This window comes from Oryctolagus cuniculus, chromosome 7 (genome assembly GCF_964237555.1).
Source record: "Oryctolagus cuniculus chromosome 7, mOryCun1.1, whole genome shotgun sequence".
Lineage (NCBI taxonomy): Eukaryota > Metazoa > Chordata > Mammalia > Lagomorpha > Leporidae > Oryctolagus > Oryctolagus cuniculus.
Genome location: NC_091438.1, coordinates 138,762,235 through 138,779,673, shown reverse-complemented (window position 1 = coordinate 138,779,673; position 17,439 = coordinate 138,762,235). Strand labels below are relative to the sequence as shown.

The 17,439-nt window shown below is 52.4% G+C and overlaps 1 protein-coding gene across 10 annotated transcripts in view; it reads right to left on the bottom strand.

Annotated features, from left to right (window-relative positions):
* Window positions 1-17,439, bottom strand: part of CSMD2 (CUB and Sushi multiple domains 2) — a 618,865-nt gene that overhangs the window by 307,618 nt on the left and 293,808 nt on the right. For 9 of the 10 annotated variants that reach the window (XM_051832045.2, XM_051832046.2, XM_051832047.2 and 6 more), the window contains exon 6: window positions 12,077-12,189. In XM_051832045.2, the coding sequence (XP_051688005.2) occupies window positions 12,077-12,189 (113 nt within the window). Of the gene's footprint in view, window positions 1-12,076; window positions 12,190-14,779; window positions 15,074-17,439 lie in introns of those variants that run through there. The other variant, XM_051832050.2, reaches the window with a different exon arrangement.

The following is a 17,439-nucleotide window of genomic DNA, read 5'->3' as shown; positions in this document are numbered from 1 at the left end:
TCCAGTACATCTGCCCTTGTTGCTGTGACCTCTGGCCTGCACCCCATGCTCTGGTGTAGATTGTTCTCAGTGCGAGAGCCGGAGGGGTGCCATTAGGACATAAACCGCACCGTGCTCCACCTCTGCTCAGAGCTCTTAGCGGTAGCCAGGTTCTCCTGTTGTAACAGCCGTCTTTAAAGGGCCCTCAAGGAGCAGCCTGCCTTGTCCACGACCCCTCTGGCCCTGTCTTTGACCTCCATCATCCTCTCCAGCCTCATACACCTCCTGATGCTCCTACAATGTGCCAGGCATATTGCTTCAGCCTGCAAGCAACCAGGAATGCCGTGCCCAGACATCTCATCCATTTTTCTCTCGAAGCATCTGTGTCACTTCCTCACTGAGGCCTCCCCTGACTACTCTGTTAAGTCCACACCCCTAGCCCCACTCTCCCTGCCCCTTTCCCTCCTTCATCTCCCAACTTCCCAATGTTTCCTGATTTTTGCCACCCCCACCCATGTAATGCGAGCTCTAGGGAGGCTGAGGTGTTTAGCCATTGCTTCATCCTTCAGATTCAGCCATCCCTCACTGAACTCTTCCTCCTGGGGTCCCAGTACTGGAGTAGGGGGCAGGGGAGGGCTATCTGTGACCGCTCTTTTGAGGTTGGCTCTGCAGAAATGGCTCAGGGCAACTGGCCAAGCTGTAGCGGTGAAGCCAGAGTCTTCAGAGGTCGGAGGAAGGGGATGTAGATGGGGACCAGAGCACCAATGCCACTGCCAGGGGCACCTGCTGCTGGGGTTTGCTCTGTAGCTGCTGTTGGGGGACAGTGAGATGCCCCTGGGCATAAGGAGGGTTATTAAGAGGGAGCCCTGCTTCCTCTTCTGCAGGAGGCATTGGAAAAATGTCTTCTGGCTTCTCTCCCCTCATGGCCTCAGAAGGAAGCCCCTGGCTTCTCTGTCCAGCCTTTCACTCCTTCCTCCTGGGAAGAAAGGTCTCACTGATGGGGCAGCACTCAGTACTCACGGGGATGCTTTCAGCAGGGGACGTGTCCTTGCTCCCCCCAAGCAGAACTAACTTCCCTTCTTCCTCTTCCACTTCCTGCAACTGACACGGGCAGCGGCTGATCACGGTGATGGGAATGGAATGAGAAGCAGCCTGCAAAACTCCTGGGGCCCCTTAATTTACATGTAGACCTTGTGACTGCTGGCTCCTTCGAGCTGTTCTGAGAGGCTGCATCACCCACGAAGGCACCACATGGCCATCAGCTGCACAATGGAATCCACACAGAAATGATGTCCCCAGGCTGAGAAATACAGGGCTCGCAGCTGTTGGGACAGGGGGTCCTCCTACCAACAACACAGTCTTTAAAAGATGTGGGAGGGGACTTCTTCCAAAGTCCATAGAACATGCATAAAAGAGTTTATTGTGGTGCAAAAAAAAAAAAAAAGATGAAAATCCCCATACAATATTATAATTTTTCTATAATATACATTTCCCCTAAACTTTCTGAAGACCCCTCAGATGCAAAAATTTCCAAATTTTTGCACCCAAATAAACTTCTTTTTTAATTCTGCTTTCCATGAGTTTTTTTGAGATCTTTTGGCACATCTAGATCCGTCTGACCCTGACTCAGGCCTGGGGAAGGTGGAGCCTGTGCTTGGCCCACAACGAGCAGAAGCTGATAAACGGGTCATGAGACTTCCTTGGATGGGGCTAAGTTCTAGGCCAGAGCCACATGTCAGCTTCCAGAAACCACCTGCAGATGCTAGGGCCTCAGCTTTTGGGCAACCCCAGGGAGGTGGACACAACCTAACTGGGTTTTTAAACAGTCTGTCCAGGGAGGTGGAGAGGGACCATGAACTAGGGCACACTATGGGACACCAGCCAGCAAATGAGCTCATGGAGGAGCTAGCATGATAGACTTGGACAGACCTGGGCATGAAGGCTCAGAGAACAAGGGCAGTGCTCCCAGTGCATCCCCGGAGTGTACCAGCAACAGCCCCCGTCAGAAAGGACGGTCACACGAAGCAGATGGATGGAATCACAAGAACCTAGAGAACTTCGATGTTTGTTTGTGTTGTTTGTATACTCATTCATCTATGGAGTGTCTGCTAGACTTGTGCCAATAATACTACACTGACGCGCTTCTAAACAGAGGAGACTGTAGTAATCAATACAGTAGAGATAAACAGTGCCTGGGGCTGACCCCGTGGTTCCCGCCACATATGAGTGCTTGCTCCTACCCCAGTGCACACACATGTGCACCCATCCAGGTGCACGTGCACATTCATGCACATGCACATGTGAACACACAGCCAGTCATGTACATGTCATACACATGCACATGCTTTTTTTTTTTTTTTTACTTATAAGAACAAAGGCAAGATTCCCAAGAGACAAGTGCTGCCTCTAACTGGCTGATGAAAATCTTACTAGGTACATTCATCTCCTCCAAATGATAATGACTACAGGAGACTGCCAGTCTGCTCCATTCATCCTTTATATTCTGGTTAATTACAAGACATTTCCCCGCTGTTGTAAAGGTTAGCGGGACACATGGTACGCATTTAGCTAGAAGAATCTGGCAATACAAATGGTTCTCTAGACTGCAGCATGAGTTATGGGACTGAGCTAGCGGGAGACAAGGACCTGTTAGGGCAGTGTCTTGAAGGCTCCAGGAGTCAAAAAGGGGATGGGTTATGCAGATTCTTTCCACCCCAATAGATGCAGACTTCCCTCCTGAAGGGTGAGCTCTTCCGTTAATTTCGGTCTCTCCCTTCTCTCTCCCTGCCAAACTGGCTGTCCTGCTGGCTGAACCACAAGACACCCACTCCTTCACCAGATCCAAAGCGTCCAGTCTCAGAAGTTTTCTCCAGTCTGCTCCTACTTTCAATGTCAGAGGCCACTGCTGCCTCAGCTCTGCCTCTCGTTTGGATTTTGTTCATGGATCCATCCTACTCCAGTCCATCCTTTAAAAAGTTACACTGGGTCATGTTTTAAAACTGAAACTGACCTCCCCTCTTTCCTACTTGACAAATTCTTGGGTGTGCATCTTATATTCTGCCCCTCCCGGACCACCTGGTCACCTACTTTGCAGGCTTGCTTCAACTATCCACAGTCCTTTGCCCGACGAGGCTGGTGTGTGGCAGGCACACTGGCTCCTAACCTCACTCAGATTTGTGACAAAGATATAAAGTTTGGTGCAGACGCCTAAGGCCTAATGCTTCTTGTAAATACTACAGTCAGGCCTCTGCAGTCAAAGGGAAGAACAGCGACTCCTGGACAGATGGGGGGAGCCTCAGAGTAACAGCAGATGATGTGTGTGTTGCATGCTCAAGAGACTTACAGGATAATATAAAAGTATTGGCACCAGACTCGGTCAGGATGTTGCCAATACAGAAATGAAGAGGATGGGGTGGCACCACCACTGCTCCAGGACTGGCAGTGCTCAATCAGCATGGAAGGCTTAGTGAGGATTAACCAAGATGTTAATCCAGGGAAACCAGGAAAGGTGCAATGTTGCATGTTGCTGCTATAATCACTGAACTCAGGAAGCAGCCTAAATCCATGACAATCCCTGAAGAGATGGCTCAATTTGCCACACACCTGCAAACGGAGACAGAAATCAGCAACATCATTTCTGATGTAATCACTGAGGCTGGAAGGCAGCATCACAGCCAAGGACAGAGAGACACTGAATGATGAATTAGAACTGGAAGGCACAGCGACTGACCGGGCTTAGGTCTCTCACTACTTGAACACATCAAGTTCAGAAGGATGCATAGGATTTCTGTATGTATAGTATGTAGTATGCATAGGATTTCTGGTGTCCACTCTATTGCACCCACTCTTGAAACCACCAGTACCCACAGGTGTGTGGTCATAATTGCTGAAGACGCTCTCACTGTGCTCATTTTGAGTAGGATAAGAGCTGGTATTCAGATTACAGCAGTCAAAGCCCCAGGTTTCAGTGACATAGAAAGAAGCAACAAAACCTACTGCTGCTGACGGTCGATCAGACATCTGGAAAAGAGAGCTGGGCCCTAAATCCTGAAGATATTCCACTTTATTCCTTAGGACAAGGTGGAGAGGTCACTGGGACTAAAGATGACATCATGTTCTTTCAAGGAATAGGTGAAAGACTTCAACACATGCAAGGAATCCTTTGAGCAGTTAGGTCCTACTGCTAGTGTCTAGGAAAAAGCAAAGCAAACATCTGGCCAAACTTCAGATAGAGTAGCTGTGCTGGAGACTGATGGGGCAAGCGACAGAGAAGGGAAAGCAGAGAAACCGTCACTGCTGGGCTGAGAGCCGTGGGATCTGCTGGGGAACACAGATAGCACCCACGTGCTCTGCTTTGGCCCCTCTCAGCCTCAGATTCACAGCCCCAGCTCCTGGAGAGCTAACAATCGGCACAGAAGTAATTAAAAGCATACTCAAAATTCTGGCAATAGTCACTGCTGAGGGTGCAGGTACTGAAGGATCACTGAGGGTTGAGAAAATTATGCAGAGCTGGTTATGCACCAAGCCCAGGGAGTTTTTTGAATATGGCAGGCCAAAAAAAAAAAAAAATCAGCCTAACAGTCAAAAGTGCTTTGTTGGCTGCTGGTGTTGGTGTGGCTTCCTGGTCAACCCTAGCAGAACTGGTGGCCTCTCCACCAGGCTCTTGCATGGTGGAGGGGAGGGAGTGTGTGTGTGTGGTAGGGGGAGTGGGGGCGTGTTCTGTATCCCAGAATGGTGTGTGGCCCTTGCTAATGAACGGCTTCCTTAATGGTTTCAGAGAGTTCAGCTGCAGGAAATGCCTGGCGGAAGATGCTTAAGGGAGCGCTACATCCGTCACTTATTGGTTTCAGGTGCCTGTGCAGTGCTGTTTTCTCTTCCTGGAAATCCCCCCCCCCCCCCGCTTCTCTGCCTTGCTAACTGGTGATAACAGCTAGCTAGGGCCTCACTCGAATGTCACTGCCTCTCTCTGGCTGTCTCTGCATCTCTCAGGAAGAATTCACGGCTCTCTCAAGACTTGGACCTCTGCTGCTGCTACCCTTATTACTCTGCAATTTTGTTCTCCCAGCTATCGCTCTGTGATCTCCTCCACGTGCATCCTGGGACAGACAGAGTCATACAGCCCGAGGGTTCTTAACAACAGTCTGATGACTGAATGAGTGAATGGCCAACCATCAGAAGAATGCACGCTTTAAATCTGCTTCCTGGCAAAAGGAGTGAGTTACACTGGAGACCTTGTTGGGGAAGGGATGTTGTATTTTGTGTCAGGCATCGGTAAGAGCTCAGCTTTGTGGGCACCTGGCCCTGGGCTCCTGAGCCAGGTAGCAGCAACCCTGTAATTGGTGCAAAGGCCCCTGGAGGCCTGGAACCTGTAAATGAGGCTGGAAAGAGCTTGGCAGCTCAGCAGGCCAACAAGAATAGGACAAAAGAGTCAGAGCTTGGGCCATGGGACGCCAGAGGCATTTTCACTGTGGCCTGTGCTGGTGGGGAAGGCACAAGCAAGAAAGAACACAACATGTTCCTGCAGAAAACAGAAGCCTCTGTTGATGCTATAAAAAGCCTTGAGCATAGTGTACATGCAAAGTGTCTTCAAATGGGTAAGTCATTCAGCAGAACATCGAGGCTCAGAGCAGGACGTCTAGAGAGCCAGGGAAGACTGTGCTTTTCACGGTGGTGTAGCTTCCAGATCTCAGGCCCTAGGACTGACTTGGCAAGACAGGCAGTGAGAGGAACAGCAGGGCCTTGCTGGGATTTGGCTGAAGGGCAGGTAGCCACCAGATGATGATCATGAGGTTCGAGCAGGGGGCAAAGGCAGGTGTCCGAGCAGGAGCCAGAGTCACAGCCCTCTCCCTCTCATTGCTTAAGGTTTCACCATTTAACAGGGAGTCAAGGACACTGGTGGGCTACAGGGTCGAGGGTTCCATTTCCCGAGCACCGACCATGCACCAGGTATTTTTATCAGGATCTCCGTGACTTTCCAACAACGTCTACAGATGAGAAGGTTAACAGTGGGTGGGGGCTGTCCTCCCCGCCCAGAAGGCCCCTCAGCAGCTGTGATGATTGTTAACCATTGGGTGCATCAGGGAGGCGCTTCTGCCCATCATTCCTGGTAGGCTTGACAACCCCAAAAAGCAAGTAACACCCTGAGAAGGATGAAGATATTCCTCGACTAGAGGCAAAGGGACGGATTATACAACCTCCATGGCTGTAGCTCAGGGTTAGGGAACAGCCAGCCCGCAGGCCATTTAAGGACCACAGACTCATTTGGCAATGGCAGGTGGGACTGGAAACTCAGTGAGACAACCGCAGCTCATTTGCTAAGTGATCATGTTGTGTGGTCTGCGAATCGTGTCGTAAGTATCCAAATGGCGCTTGGCAGAAAAAAAGGTCTAGCTTAAGAAACTTCAGGCCTGTGTTAGACAAACACTTCAGCTTCAGGAATCTCACATTTCAACCAACTCTTAGGTCAATACCCACTGCACAAATTCAGGCAAAGAGGGACTGCTCCGGCACACGTGGAGGTGGAAACTGGAGGCTGTTTGCCGTAATTCCAACTAAAACCCCTAAATTCCAACTGGAATGAGACAGGGTAGAATGTGCTATGCTGCATGTTGTTTTTTCTTTTTTAATTTGTTTTTTTTGTTCCCCTGGGGAAAATGCCCATCAATACAATGAGGCACTGGCAATTATTAGCTCTGAAGCCACATAAATCACTCAGCCCCGGAATCACCTGGTCTCCAAGGAACTCACTTGGAAAACCACTCTTTGGTTCCATCATCTCATGCTAAACATGGGAGGGGGGAATGGTGGTTTCAGCTTCTACTCTGGCCTGAACCTTTGACACCTGTCTCTAGCCTAGACTCTTCTGCCCTGAGCTACAGGCCCACAGAGTAGCCAACTGCCTGCTGGAGGGGCCCCCCAGTGCCCCAGAGTCCATCTCTCTCTGCGCCCAGTCCATCCTGGCTAGTATATGCATAGTATCCCTCTTCTTCTCAGTCAAGCTAGAAGTCTAAGCTTCCTCCTGGGCTCCTCCCTCTCCTCACCCCAAGCCCCTCCCACTCCCACCACATCTAAGCAATCCTGAGTCTGGTGGGGTTCACCTTGCAAGTCTCTCCTCTTGGCTGTCTCCTCTTCTCCAGTTCTTCTCCCTGGTGATGGCCACTGAATTCTCAAAGCTTCCTAACTGAGCACCCTATCGTCATTCTTGAGCACAGCCCTTTCTGAAATAAAATGTGGTCATGTCTCTCCTCTTGTTCAACACTGCTGGTCACCGCCCATGGGTGACCCACAGAATCAGGCCTGTCCTCACTGAGCTATCAAGGGACTCAACCCTGTCCCGGCAGTGCTGAAGCCGCCGTAGATGAGGCACAGGTGAATGAGCATGTGTGTGTTCTAATAAACCTTTATTTATGGACACTGAAAAGTGAATTTCATACAATTTTCCTGTGTCGCGAAATATTATTGCTCAATTTCTTTTTCTTCAAGCCTTTTAAGATGAAAACCCATCCTTCGTTTGGGAGGGGGAGGGCTGGAACTGGCCTGGGAGTCGTGCTCTTGATGCGCGTAAATATTTGTGGTTCCTTAGACTTAATCATTTCACACTTTCTTGACTTTGCTCGGCCCGGGAGGCTTGGTCCTGTTGTCTGTCTGGCACCTCTGAGACCCACACTCGAGTCACAGCTTCTCCCACGCTCGCTCTTTCCCTCTTTGGCTTTCCTTAAGTCCTTCCAGCAAAACTAATGGCCCCTTTACCTCTAGTCCTAGAACTCTTACTCAGGCCCCAACTACAGCTCTTATCACGCTGTATAGAAGTTATAAATTTATGTGTGTGCCTCTTTAACTGGTTCTCCCTGACAGCAGAGATTGGCCTGGGAGTGTTCACCCTTCTATGCTGTCCCACAGTAACGCCACACCAAAGATGCTCTTTCGATGGAATTCAAATGCTGGCCTTCCAGCTTAAGTTGGAGGCAGAGCCCGGCCAGAGCACTGACTTCCTGTCCATCAAACCGTGTCTGGCCAAGAACACCCCTAAATTCCAACTGGAATGAGACAGGGTAGAATGTGCTATGCTGCATGTTGTTCTTTCTTTTTTAATTTGTTTTTCTGTTCCCCTGGGGAAAAACGCCCATCAGTGCAATGAGGCACTGGCAATTATTAGCTCTGAAGCCACATAAATCACTCAAGTCCCGAAGGCCTCCAACCTGAGCATGCGTGAAACAGATGCCACAGGGATGATTCTCCACCTGCCCTTCCAGGTCATGCTCCGAGCTTCTGTGCCCTACTCTGTGCCCCAGAAGGCTGACCTCTGTGGGTTGCTCAAGAGTGAGGAGACCTGTGGGTAACGCCAGGCAGCCTTGCTGAGCACAGAACAGCAAAGCAGGGCCTCTCTTCCCCCCACCGCCCCGCTTCTGGCTGGGCAGGCACACAGGGACTAGAGGGAGAGCCCAGCTTCTGACCCTTGGGGCCTCCTCCTCCTGCTCTGGCTGCTGCCTCCTTAGCCCCTTTCTCCTGCTCTGTGGGTTGGCAGGAGCCCTTTAGGACTGCCTGGGTGCCCCTCTTCCATGGCTCAGCTCTTGCTCCTCCACCCCTGGAGATTTAAAGCCTCGTGCTGGTAAAGACCAAGCTGCCCTTTCGCGCCTGTGGCCCTGGCCATCCCGTGGGTTCCTTGAAGCCCAGCCTCACCTCCGTAAACGGTCCCTTTACTAAAGCCCCTTTGGTTCAAGCCATGAGGCATCCAGGCCACCAGGTCCATAGTGCTGGGGCTGAGGACCCCCATTTCATGCGGCCACCAACCAAGTCACTAAATGACCCACATTCTATCCTTGCCCACGCGCCCTTTATCTGGAAAACACTAGAAAAAGGAGGTTCCGGGGGGTGGGGTGGGGGGAATCACTTATTAACACCATCACGGTAATGAAGCTGCCCAGATGAACGCTTCTGAGGTTCAAATCCTGGCTCCATCATGCTCTGAACGAGACTGCGAGCCTGCTCGGAACTCTGACTCCCTTCTCCCATCTGTGAAATGGGCTCCTAACTGTACTCGCTTCACACAATCACAGTCAGGATTGAACAAAGCCACCAGGGCTGAGTGTCTGCCCCTCAGAAAGGCCCCCTGAAACGCTGGCACGCACTGACCCATAGAAGCCTGCCCAGGCTGTGCGAAAGGAGACCGGTGCACACAACCAAACCCGTGACTGCAGGCTGTTCCCTGCTACGGCTCTGTGAAATTAATGTAAAGGTGGAAACTGGCGTTAAAGCAAAAGGAAAAAGATGTTTTCAGGGTGCATCGCTGAGTGAGTCAGGGCTGACACCACTTGGTAACATTTCGTTTTCATTCTATAGATGCAGGTGTGTATGGGGTTCTGATGGAAAATGTAAGTCTTCTCCCACACTGGGCTGAGATGAACAAAACAAAGTGTATAAGCCACTGGTCAAGCAGGGAAAGGCAGATACTCAAAGCCCAGTAACAGGAGGCCTGTGATACTGCAGATCTCACGCTAGCCTGTGAAGCAGTTCCGGCATCAACATTTACAGGCTGTGTGATCTTAGGCTAGTACACAACCTTTCTGAGCTGCAGATGGAAAAAACAGGAACACATATGCACGCACTGCACTACGGAGAGGGATGCATGGAGTAGTAGACACACCCGGCCCAGGGCCTGGTGCACAGCAGGCATGCAGTCCATGTGTGATTTAAGGACTGCGTGAGCTGCTACCTCCTGTTTAGCTTCAAACCTCAACCTAGGGTGGGGACAACTGGGCTCGAAACACCCAGCACTTATTTAATCAGGTGAGACTGACACACTCAGCTGTGCACTTCTATTTCGGAAAACACAACAGACAGGTGCTTCACTCACACGAATAGGCCCAACCTCAACGGCCAGAAACCATCTCCAGGAAAGTTCTCAGCGTGAGAACCTTGGGCAAGTCGGTCTCTTTGTTTATTTCGTAGACATTCCGCACGTGTGCTGCTACCCAAGACTAAGTAACTGAGGCTGTTTATAGACGGTTCAGACCTAGGAGGTTACTGCCTCTGCCCCTAGAACTGCTTTCACCCCGGGCTCCACCCAGAGAGCCTGGCCCAGGCAACTCAAAGAGGGGACTCTTTGACCAGCTGACGCTTGGCCTCAGAGCCCAGTGCCTCATATATATAGAGTCTTAGACTTATTAAGTGCACAACACAAGTTCATGGTCAGTCCCTTAAAACCCACACGGATCTGAGCTCTGTAATGGTCAAAGGCTTAATGAGCACATTAGGAGGCAATCCTTGGTGTTTGTAAATGTTGAGTACTTTGAATGAGCTCCAGGTTGAGAAGGAACATCCTCCTCCACTCCCACGCATCCCTGGATTTTGGGGACCTCCTCCAGCTGCAGAGAGTTCTGCCCTTATGGCGAGCCCACTCCCAGTAACGGATGGCTCCCGGCTGAGGCAAGTGTTCATCACAGGAGCAGAAATTGCTCACCTGCGAGTCCCACCTGCCACGCCTGGTCTGAGCCCTTCCCACCAGCCAGCTCTCCCCCACTGCAGCATCTAAGCTCTGAGGCACCCTGAAGTGCCTCTGCCTATGTCTGTAATGCCTTTGGGGTCCAGATGAAATGGAAAGAGCTGACGTGTGGGCTGCTCTTCCGCTTTGTGCAGTTAAGAAGGTGGGCTCTTGGCCAGTGCCGCGGCTCACTAGGCTAATCCTCCGCCTGTGGCGCCGGCACTCCAGGTTCTGGTCCCAGTTGGGGTGCCAGTTCTGTCCCGGTTGCTCCTCTTCCAGTCAAGCTCTCTGCTGTAGCCTGGGAGGGCAGTGGAGGATGGCCCAAGTGCTTGGGCCCTGCACCTGCATGGGAGACCAGGAAAAAGCACCTGGCTCCTGGCTTCGGATGGGCGCAGCGCACCGGCCGTAGCAGTCATTTGGGGGGTGAACCAACAGAAGGAAGACCTTTCTCTCTTCTCTCTCTCTCTCATTGTCTAACTCTGCCTGTCAAAAAAAAAAAAAAAAAAAAAGAATGGTGGGCTCTGGCTTCAAAAGGCAGCCTGGGGGACTGGCGTTGTGGTATAGCTGGTAAAGCCGCTGCCTGCAGTGCCAACATCCCAAATGGGCACCAATTTGAGTCCTGGATGCTCCACTTCTGACCCAGCTCCCTGCTATGGCCTAGGAAAGCAGTGGAAGATGGCCTAAGTGTTTGGGCCCCTGCATCCACGTGGGAGACCCGGAGGAAGCTCCTGGCTCCTGGCTTCGGATAGGTCCAGCTCCAGATGTTGCAGCCATTTGGGGAGTAAACTAGCAGATGGAAGATTGATCTCTGTCTCTGTCTGTCTGTCTCTCTCTCTCTCTCTCCCCTTCTGCCTCTCTGTAACTCTGCCTTTCAAATAAATAAATAATTAAAAAAAAAAAAAAAGGACAGTAGTCTGGATGGCCTTGGGAAACTGACCTCATTTCTCTGAGCCTCAGCTTCCTTGTCCATAAAATGGGGGTGGTGACACTATTGACCTTGCAAGGTGACAGTGAAGATCAAATGAGATGATGCTCATCCAGCGCTTCGCACTGTTCCTGGCTCTCAGAAGGCAGTGCAGGATGCATGACCCAAGAAATGTCACTTCCCGAGGCCGGCATTGTGGTGCAGTGGGTTAAGCCACTGCCAGCAACACCAGCACCCTATACTGGAGTAACGGTTTGAGTCCCAGCTGCTCTGCTTCTGATCCACCTCCCTAATGCAACTGAGAAGGTGGCAGATGACTCAAATGCTGTGCCTCTGCCACCCACATGGGAGACCCAGATGGAGTTCCACGCTCCTGGCTTCCACCTGGCTCAGCTCCAGCCATTGAGGCCATTTGAAGAGTGAACCAGAAGATGGAAGATTGCTCTTTCTCTCTGTCTTTCTCTCTCTTCCTCTCTGTCACTCTGCCTTTCAAATAAATAAGTAAATCTTGTTAAGAAGTCATTTACTGGTGCAAAAGTCCACAAAAGGCAGATGCAGAGAAGCAGAGAGGAACAGACAACAAAGGCAAGGGAGCCGTGAACTGCACCAGAGCCAGCCTGGGCCAGGATGCATGCTCCAGGGTTGTGTCTGCCGTCCCCCGAGGCAGCCCAGCAGTCCAGGGTGCCACCTACCTTGGTACTGGGCGCTGAAGCCGCGCTGCCGGTGGTTGCCATCCGATGTGAAATGCAGCCGCAGCCAGTTCTTGCTGCTGATGACTGGGGCTGGGAGGCTGGCTCCAGTGAACCTGTGGGGACAGAAAACAGTGGAGTCAGGGCCCAGAGCCAGGGAAGAAGGGGCCCAGGCACCCAGAAGGCTCTCCACCTCCTACCCAGTTCAGCCCTGGAGCAGGGTGGGAGGGCTCTGCTGCTCCTGCCACCTCCAGTGGTCTGGGGTCTGAGCTGCCTGGATGCACACCCAGGGCCTCATCCCACTGCTGGGTTTCTCTGAGATGCTGTGAGGAGGGGCCTGAGTCTTTAGCCTGGAGCAGAGGTGAAACACCCCCTACTCATTACGCTCCTTTTCTACTTCCTAGGTCTTTGGCTTTTTTTTTTTTTTAATTAAGATTTATTTAAAGAGCAGAGTAACAGAAAAAGGGAGACACAGAGAGAGAGCTTCCATTTGCATTCCCCAAATGGCTGTAATGGCTGGGTCTGGGTCAGGGCCAGGCTGAAGCCAGAAATGCCCACCACCTGCTATGTGGGTGGCAGGAGCCCAATCACTTGGGCAATCTTCCGCTGCTTTCCCAGGTACATCAGCAGGGAGCTGGACTGGAAGTAGAGCAGCCGGGACTCAAACCAACGCTGGCATGGCAAGTGGTGGCTTAACCCACTGTGCCACAATGCCAGCCCTGGTCTTCGCCTTTTCTGTTCAGAAGAGATCCACCTGCACCCCTTCTCCTGCACCATCCATGCCACCTAAGACATCTTCTGGAAGCTCCTTTCTAGGATTACACTGTGATGTGTCCCCCTTGGCACTCACCCTAGAGTTTAATTTCCACTACAAGGTATGAAGAGGGTGGAACGGTAAGGAGACTCTTGGCTTTGGAGGTGGAGCCTTAGGGCTGTGATTCGGCTTAGAGAATTAGGTTGTTGGGGTGGGGCCGCCGTGATTGGATGTTGATGGCTTTATAAGAAGGGAGAGACAGAGACCAGAGGACACACACACACACATACCTCTCTCTCTCTCTCACATTCACACACCCCACCTGGATTGTGCCAGCAAGAAGGTGGTCCCTTGAGCAGGACCGTAAGCCAAAAGAAACTTTTCCTATGACTCATCTCATCTATATATTAACTGCAACAGAAAATGGACTAAGAGACCCCTATGATATCACATCACTGTGAAAGCCCTTCCTACTCATAGAGACAGGGACAAGGAGAGACAGAGACAGAGAGAGGTCTTCCATCTGCTGGTTCACTCCCCAAATGGCCACAACAGCCAGACCGGGGCCAGGCTAAAGCCAAGAGCCTGGTACTCCATCTGGGCCTCCCACGTGGGTAACAAGGAGCCCAAGCACTTGTGCCTTTTCTGCTGCCTTCCCAGGCACATTTGCAGGGAGCTGATTGGAAGAGGAACAGCAGGGACTCGGACGGCACTCACACCGGCCCCCCTTCTTGGCTTTGATGCCACACAGATCTGGGTTCAGACCCAGACTTACCAGAGAACAATACTGTTCCTGAGAGTCTGTGGGAGTCAATGGGAACCCCGGTGGGCACAGCTCCAGCCCAGTACTGACCCCTACTAGCTCAGCAAACATAGTTTCCCTTCCTCTTTCACAGTGATGCTATAGCATTTTATTCAGATTAGGAATCATTTCTCCTGGTGTGTGTCTCCCTAGAGTGGGCAAGGGAGGCCAGTGGTAAGGAAGCCTGCACCGTGCAGGTGACCCTGTCTGTGAAATGGGGACGATGCTAACGGCTCCCGTAGAGGGCTGCAAGGGCTAGGTGAGATAATCCACCCAGAAGCCCTCAGCCGCATCCCGGGCAATGGCAGCCGCTGCTTTATTCCGGATCCTGGCTCCCAACCCCCAACACTCATGCAGAGTGGGCGTGTCAGGGTTCCAGCAGGAGACAGCAGGCACAGCCATAACAGGAGGAACCCCAGTGTTGTGTGTGACATCAAGCAACGGCAAGGCAGGCTGTAGGGAGAACTCCAGGGAGGGGGCAGCAGCCTGGGACTGGGGAATGGGGGTGGGGCTCCTTAGCTCACTGCCATGCTCCACTGTGGGGTGGCAAGGCGAGGCAGTGGTTATCTGTAAACAGACGGCCAGCCTCCAGGGTCTGTAGCCGTCTGTGAGAATCCCAAGGCAGGGAACGAGCAATGACGATCCAGAACTCACTCCCCTCGCTCCCCTCCTCCAGTCTCCTGCCCATGCTCCCGCTGATCCAGCCCCACTCTGAGCCAGAAGGCATGGGAGCATCCTGGTGCTGCCCCGAAGGGTGAGTCTCCCCAGGCCGGGGCAGGGAGACCTGGAGGCCCCCACGGAGGAGACCAGGCAGAAAACGTCTCCATAAATATGCATTAAACACGGGAAGCAGCCGAGGAGGAGTCACACCCTAGGAAACTGAATTTTTCCTATAATAAAAATGCTGACACACACCAAACTCCAGGAATATAAGCCATACTCGTATGGTAAAAACTATTATAAAAACCAATTACTGTATTTCGCCAGGTCCCATTTAAAATAGTTTATTATAAGGTGAGTCATTTAAGTGTTCCAAGGAGCCACAAATTGTATTGTGGACTTCTTATCCCCCAGGCCAAATTCAATTCTATCTCATTGACAAAACCTGGAGGCTATTTACATAAGAGAAGTGGACACCGGGAGAATTTACCTGAATAATTCAGAACCAGGGCTCTCCATCCCAACATGGAAGGACCGCAGGGCTCAAAGTCCCAGGAGCAGGACAGGGTGAGGGCTCAGGGCTGAGCCCGGAAGTCGCTGAGAGCCCCTGGGCGGGACTTCCAGGTTGGCCTTGCCGCTGAGGCCTCTGGGGGGCGCGTCACCACCCTGCGCCCAAGGCTTCCAGTGGCAGGAGCGTCGAGCTTTGCTCAACGCCCAGTTGCTGGGTCTCTGGGCGTCTCTGCGGGGCTCCGGCCCTGCCCCTGTGGGCATGCGCACTGCAGAGCAGGTGGGGGGCTCTGAGGCGGCAGGGTCCCCCCAGAGTCCGCCATTGAGCCGCTGTGCCGCTTCCTCGGCACTCTCTGACAACAGCGACTGACAGCTGCCAGTACCGGCAGCCATGCGGAGGGCCCTGGGTCCGAGCTTGTCCGCTGTGTGTGTGCCAGGCCGCGGCTGTCACCATGCTCTGCGTGGGCCTAGGCTTGGGCCAGGGAAGCAGAGCAGCGGCTCCCGGGGCTGGGGCCCAGGCGAACGCGGGGACCTTGGGGCTGGTGGACGTGCTCTGGGTCTCGCACGAGCTGTTGACCACGTGGGATGGGCTCCTTTGTCAAAGCAACGAACTGTCCATTTGAAACACAGATTCTCATTTTATCTACATTATGCCTTACAAAACCCGACCCCCAATGGTCCCGGCCCTTAGAGGGCAAGACTTCATTGTGACCTAGGACGCCTTCAGAAACAGTGCACGTCGCCTCCTCCACCCCCTCCTCTTCTCACCTCCAGGTGCTTCGCACTCCGGCCACATGGGTCTCCTTGTTCAAAGCTGGCCAGGTCTGCTCCTGCCTCAGGGCCTTTGCACATGACACTCCCACTGCCTGCTAGGCTGGCTCTTCTCCCAGACCTCTGCCTGGCTCGCCCCTTTGATCAACTGTCACTTGCTCATCAAAACCTTCCTAGTCTGAGTCTGCTGCCTGTCCATCCTGAGTGTACCCCCGCTGGCCCCCAGTACACACACACACATACACACTGATGTTCTGTCAAACAGGAGAGCAACCGTGTCCTGGAACACAGCTCTTCGGTGGCTCCCTGCCTATTTCACTTCCGCTCTTTATGCCCTTTGTGGTCGCACCCTGAGGCTGCACAGAGAAGCAAAGAACCTCGCTCAGGGTCACACAGCACTTGAAAGGCAGAGGTGGGATTCAAACGCGGTCCACCCCATTCACAGCCCATGCTCTGAGCCACTGCACTGAACATGCAGGCTGAAGGAAGGCAGCAGCTGCGGCCGGCTCCCATTCTGATCCTGCTCGTCTCCCTCCCCCTGCTTCCACCCCCCAGCATCCTCTTTAATTTTGCTTCCTCTTACAATCATAATTAAAGGAGAGAAACACAAAGAGAGAGGCTCCCCTCTGAACCTTTCTGTCCACATTAACTTCACTCTGGGGGGCTTGGGGAATTCCAAGTTCGCACAGTAAATTGCTATTGCAGTACAACATAAAATGTGTTTAAGCAATTACTCTTTTTTCCTCCTTCTTTTTGGTAAATTGACTTCCGTTAAATGGGGCTTCATTAATGGAATCTGACTTAGAATAAAAACATCACTGCCTTTAATGCATGTGGCTGATGATGGAAAAAGTGGCTTTGAGGTCCTCTGCAGCCGGCTCTGGAGCCTGCCCTTGGTCACAGGAGAGCTCGGGGCAGACTTCGCGGAGAGCACTGCTTCCTAGAGGTTGCTTGTGTGGTCAGGACACTGGGGCGTCCACAGGCAGCCCCCACAACTGGACAGCAGTGACTCTCGAGGGATCTCCCCGATGGTAAGCCGAGGAGGGGGAGGAGTGTCAGGAGAGCTTGGTTAGTAAATCCCAGAGTCCCTAAAATCTGACGTCCTCAGGAGAATTTTCATTCATCTGCTCACCAAGCTCATGGTGTTTACAAAGCACTGCGGGGGCCGCTCCCACTATGGTGTCCCCAAAGTGGGCAGTCCCGCACAGCCTGTAAACTGTCCCATGCTGCTGCACCGTCTCCTCCTCCACGTAGCCCCCGCTCCTTCTCGGTTAACACCATCTGGCTCCCATGCTCTCAGAGCACCTCTTGAGAGGGTGCTATGTTTTTAGGAAATTTTTACTTATTTATTTGAGAGGCAGAGTCTCAGACAGGGGGAGAGATGGAGAGAGAGGTCTTCCATCTGCTGGTTCACTCCCCAGATGGCCGCAACGGCAGGAGCTGGGTCAGTCTGAAGCCAGAAGCCAGGAGCTTCTTCCTGGTCTCCCACATGGGTGGCAGGGGCCTAAGCACTTGGGCCTTCTTCTGCTGCTTTCCCAGGCCATAGCAGAGAGCTGGATTGGAAGAGGAGCAGCTGGGACTTGAACCGACACCCATGTGGTATGCCAGCACTGCACATGGAGGCTTAGCCCACTACACCACAGCACCAGCCCCAGAGGGTTCTCTCTTAACAAAGCCGTGTCCATGGCCCAGGTCTGATCCAGGAGTGAAGCCCTTCTGAATCCCAGTTTCCAACATAAAGCATCCCACCACCACCAAGGCTGGCCTGGGAGAATGTGGAGTAGGGGTGGGGCCCACTGTCTTATCCCCTCCCAAGCTCTCTTCCCTTGTCACCTGCCACCTGCTCTCCCTCCTGGCAAAGAGGATACTAGA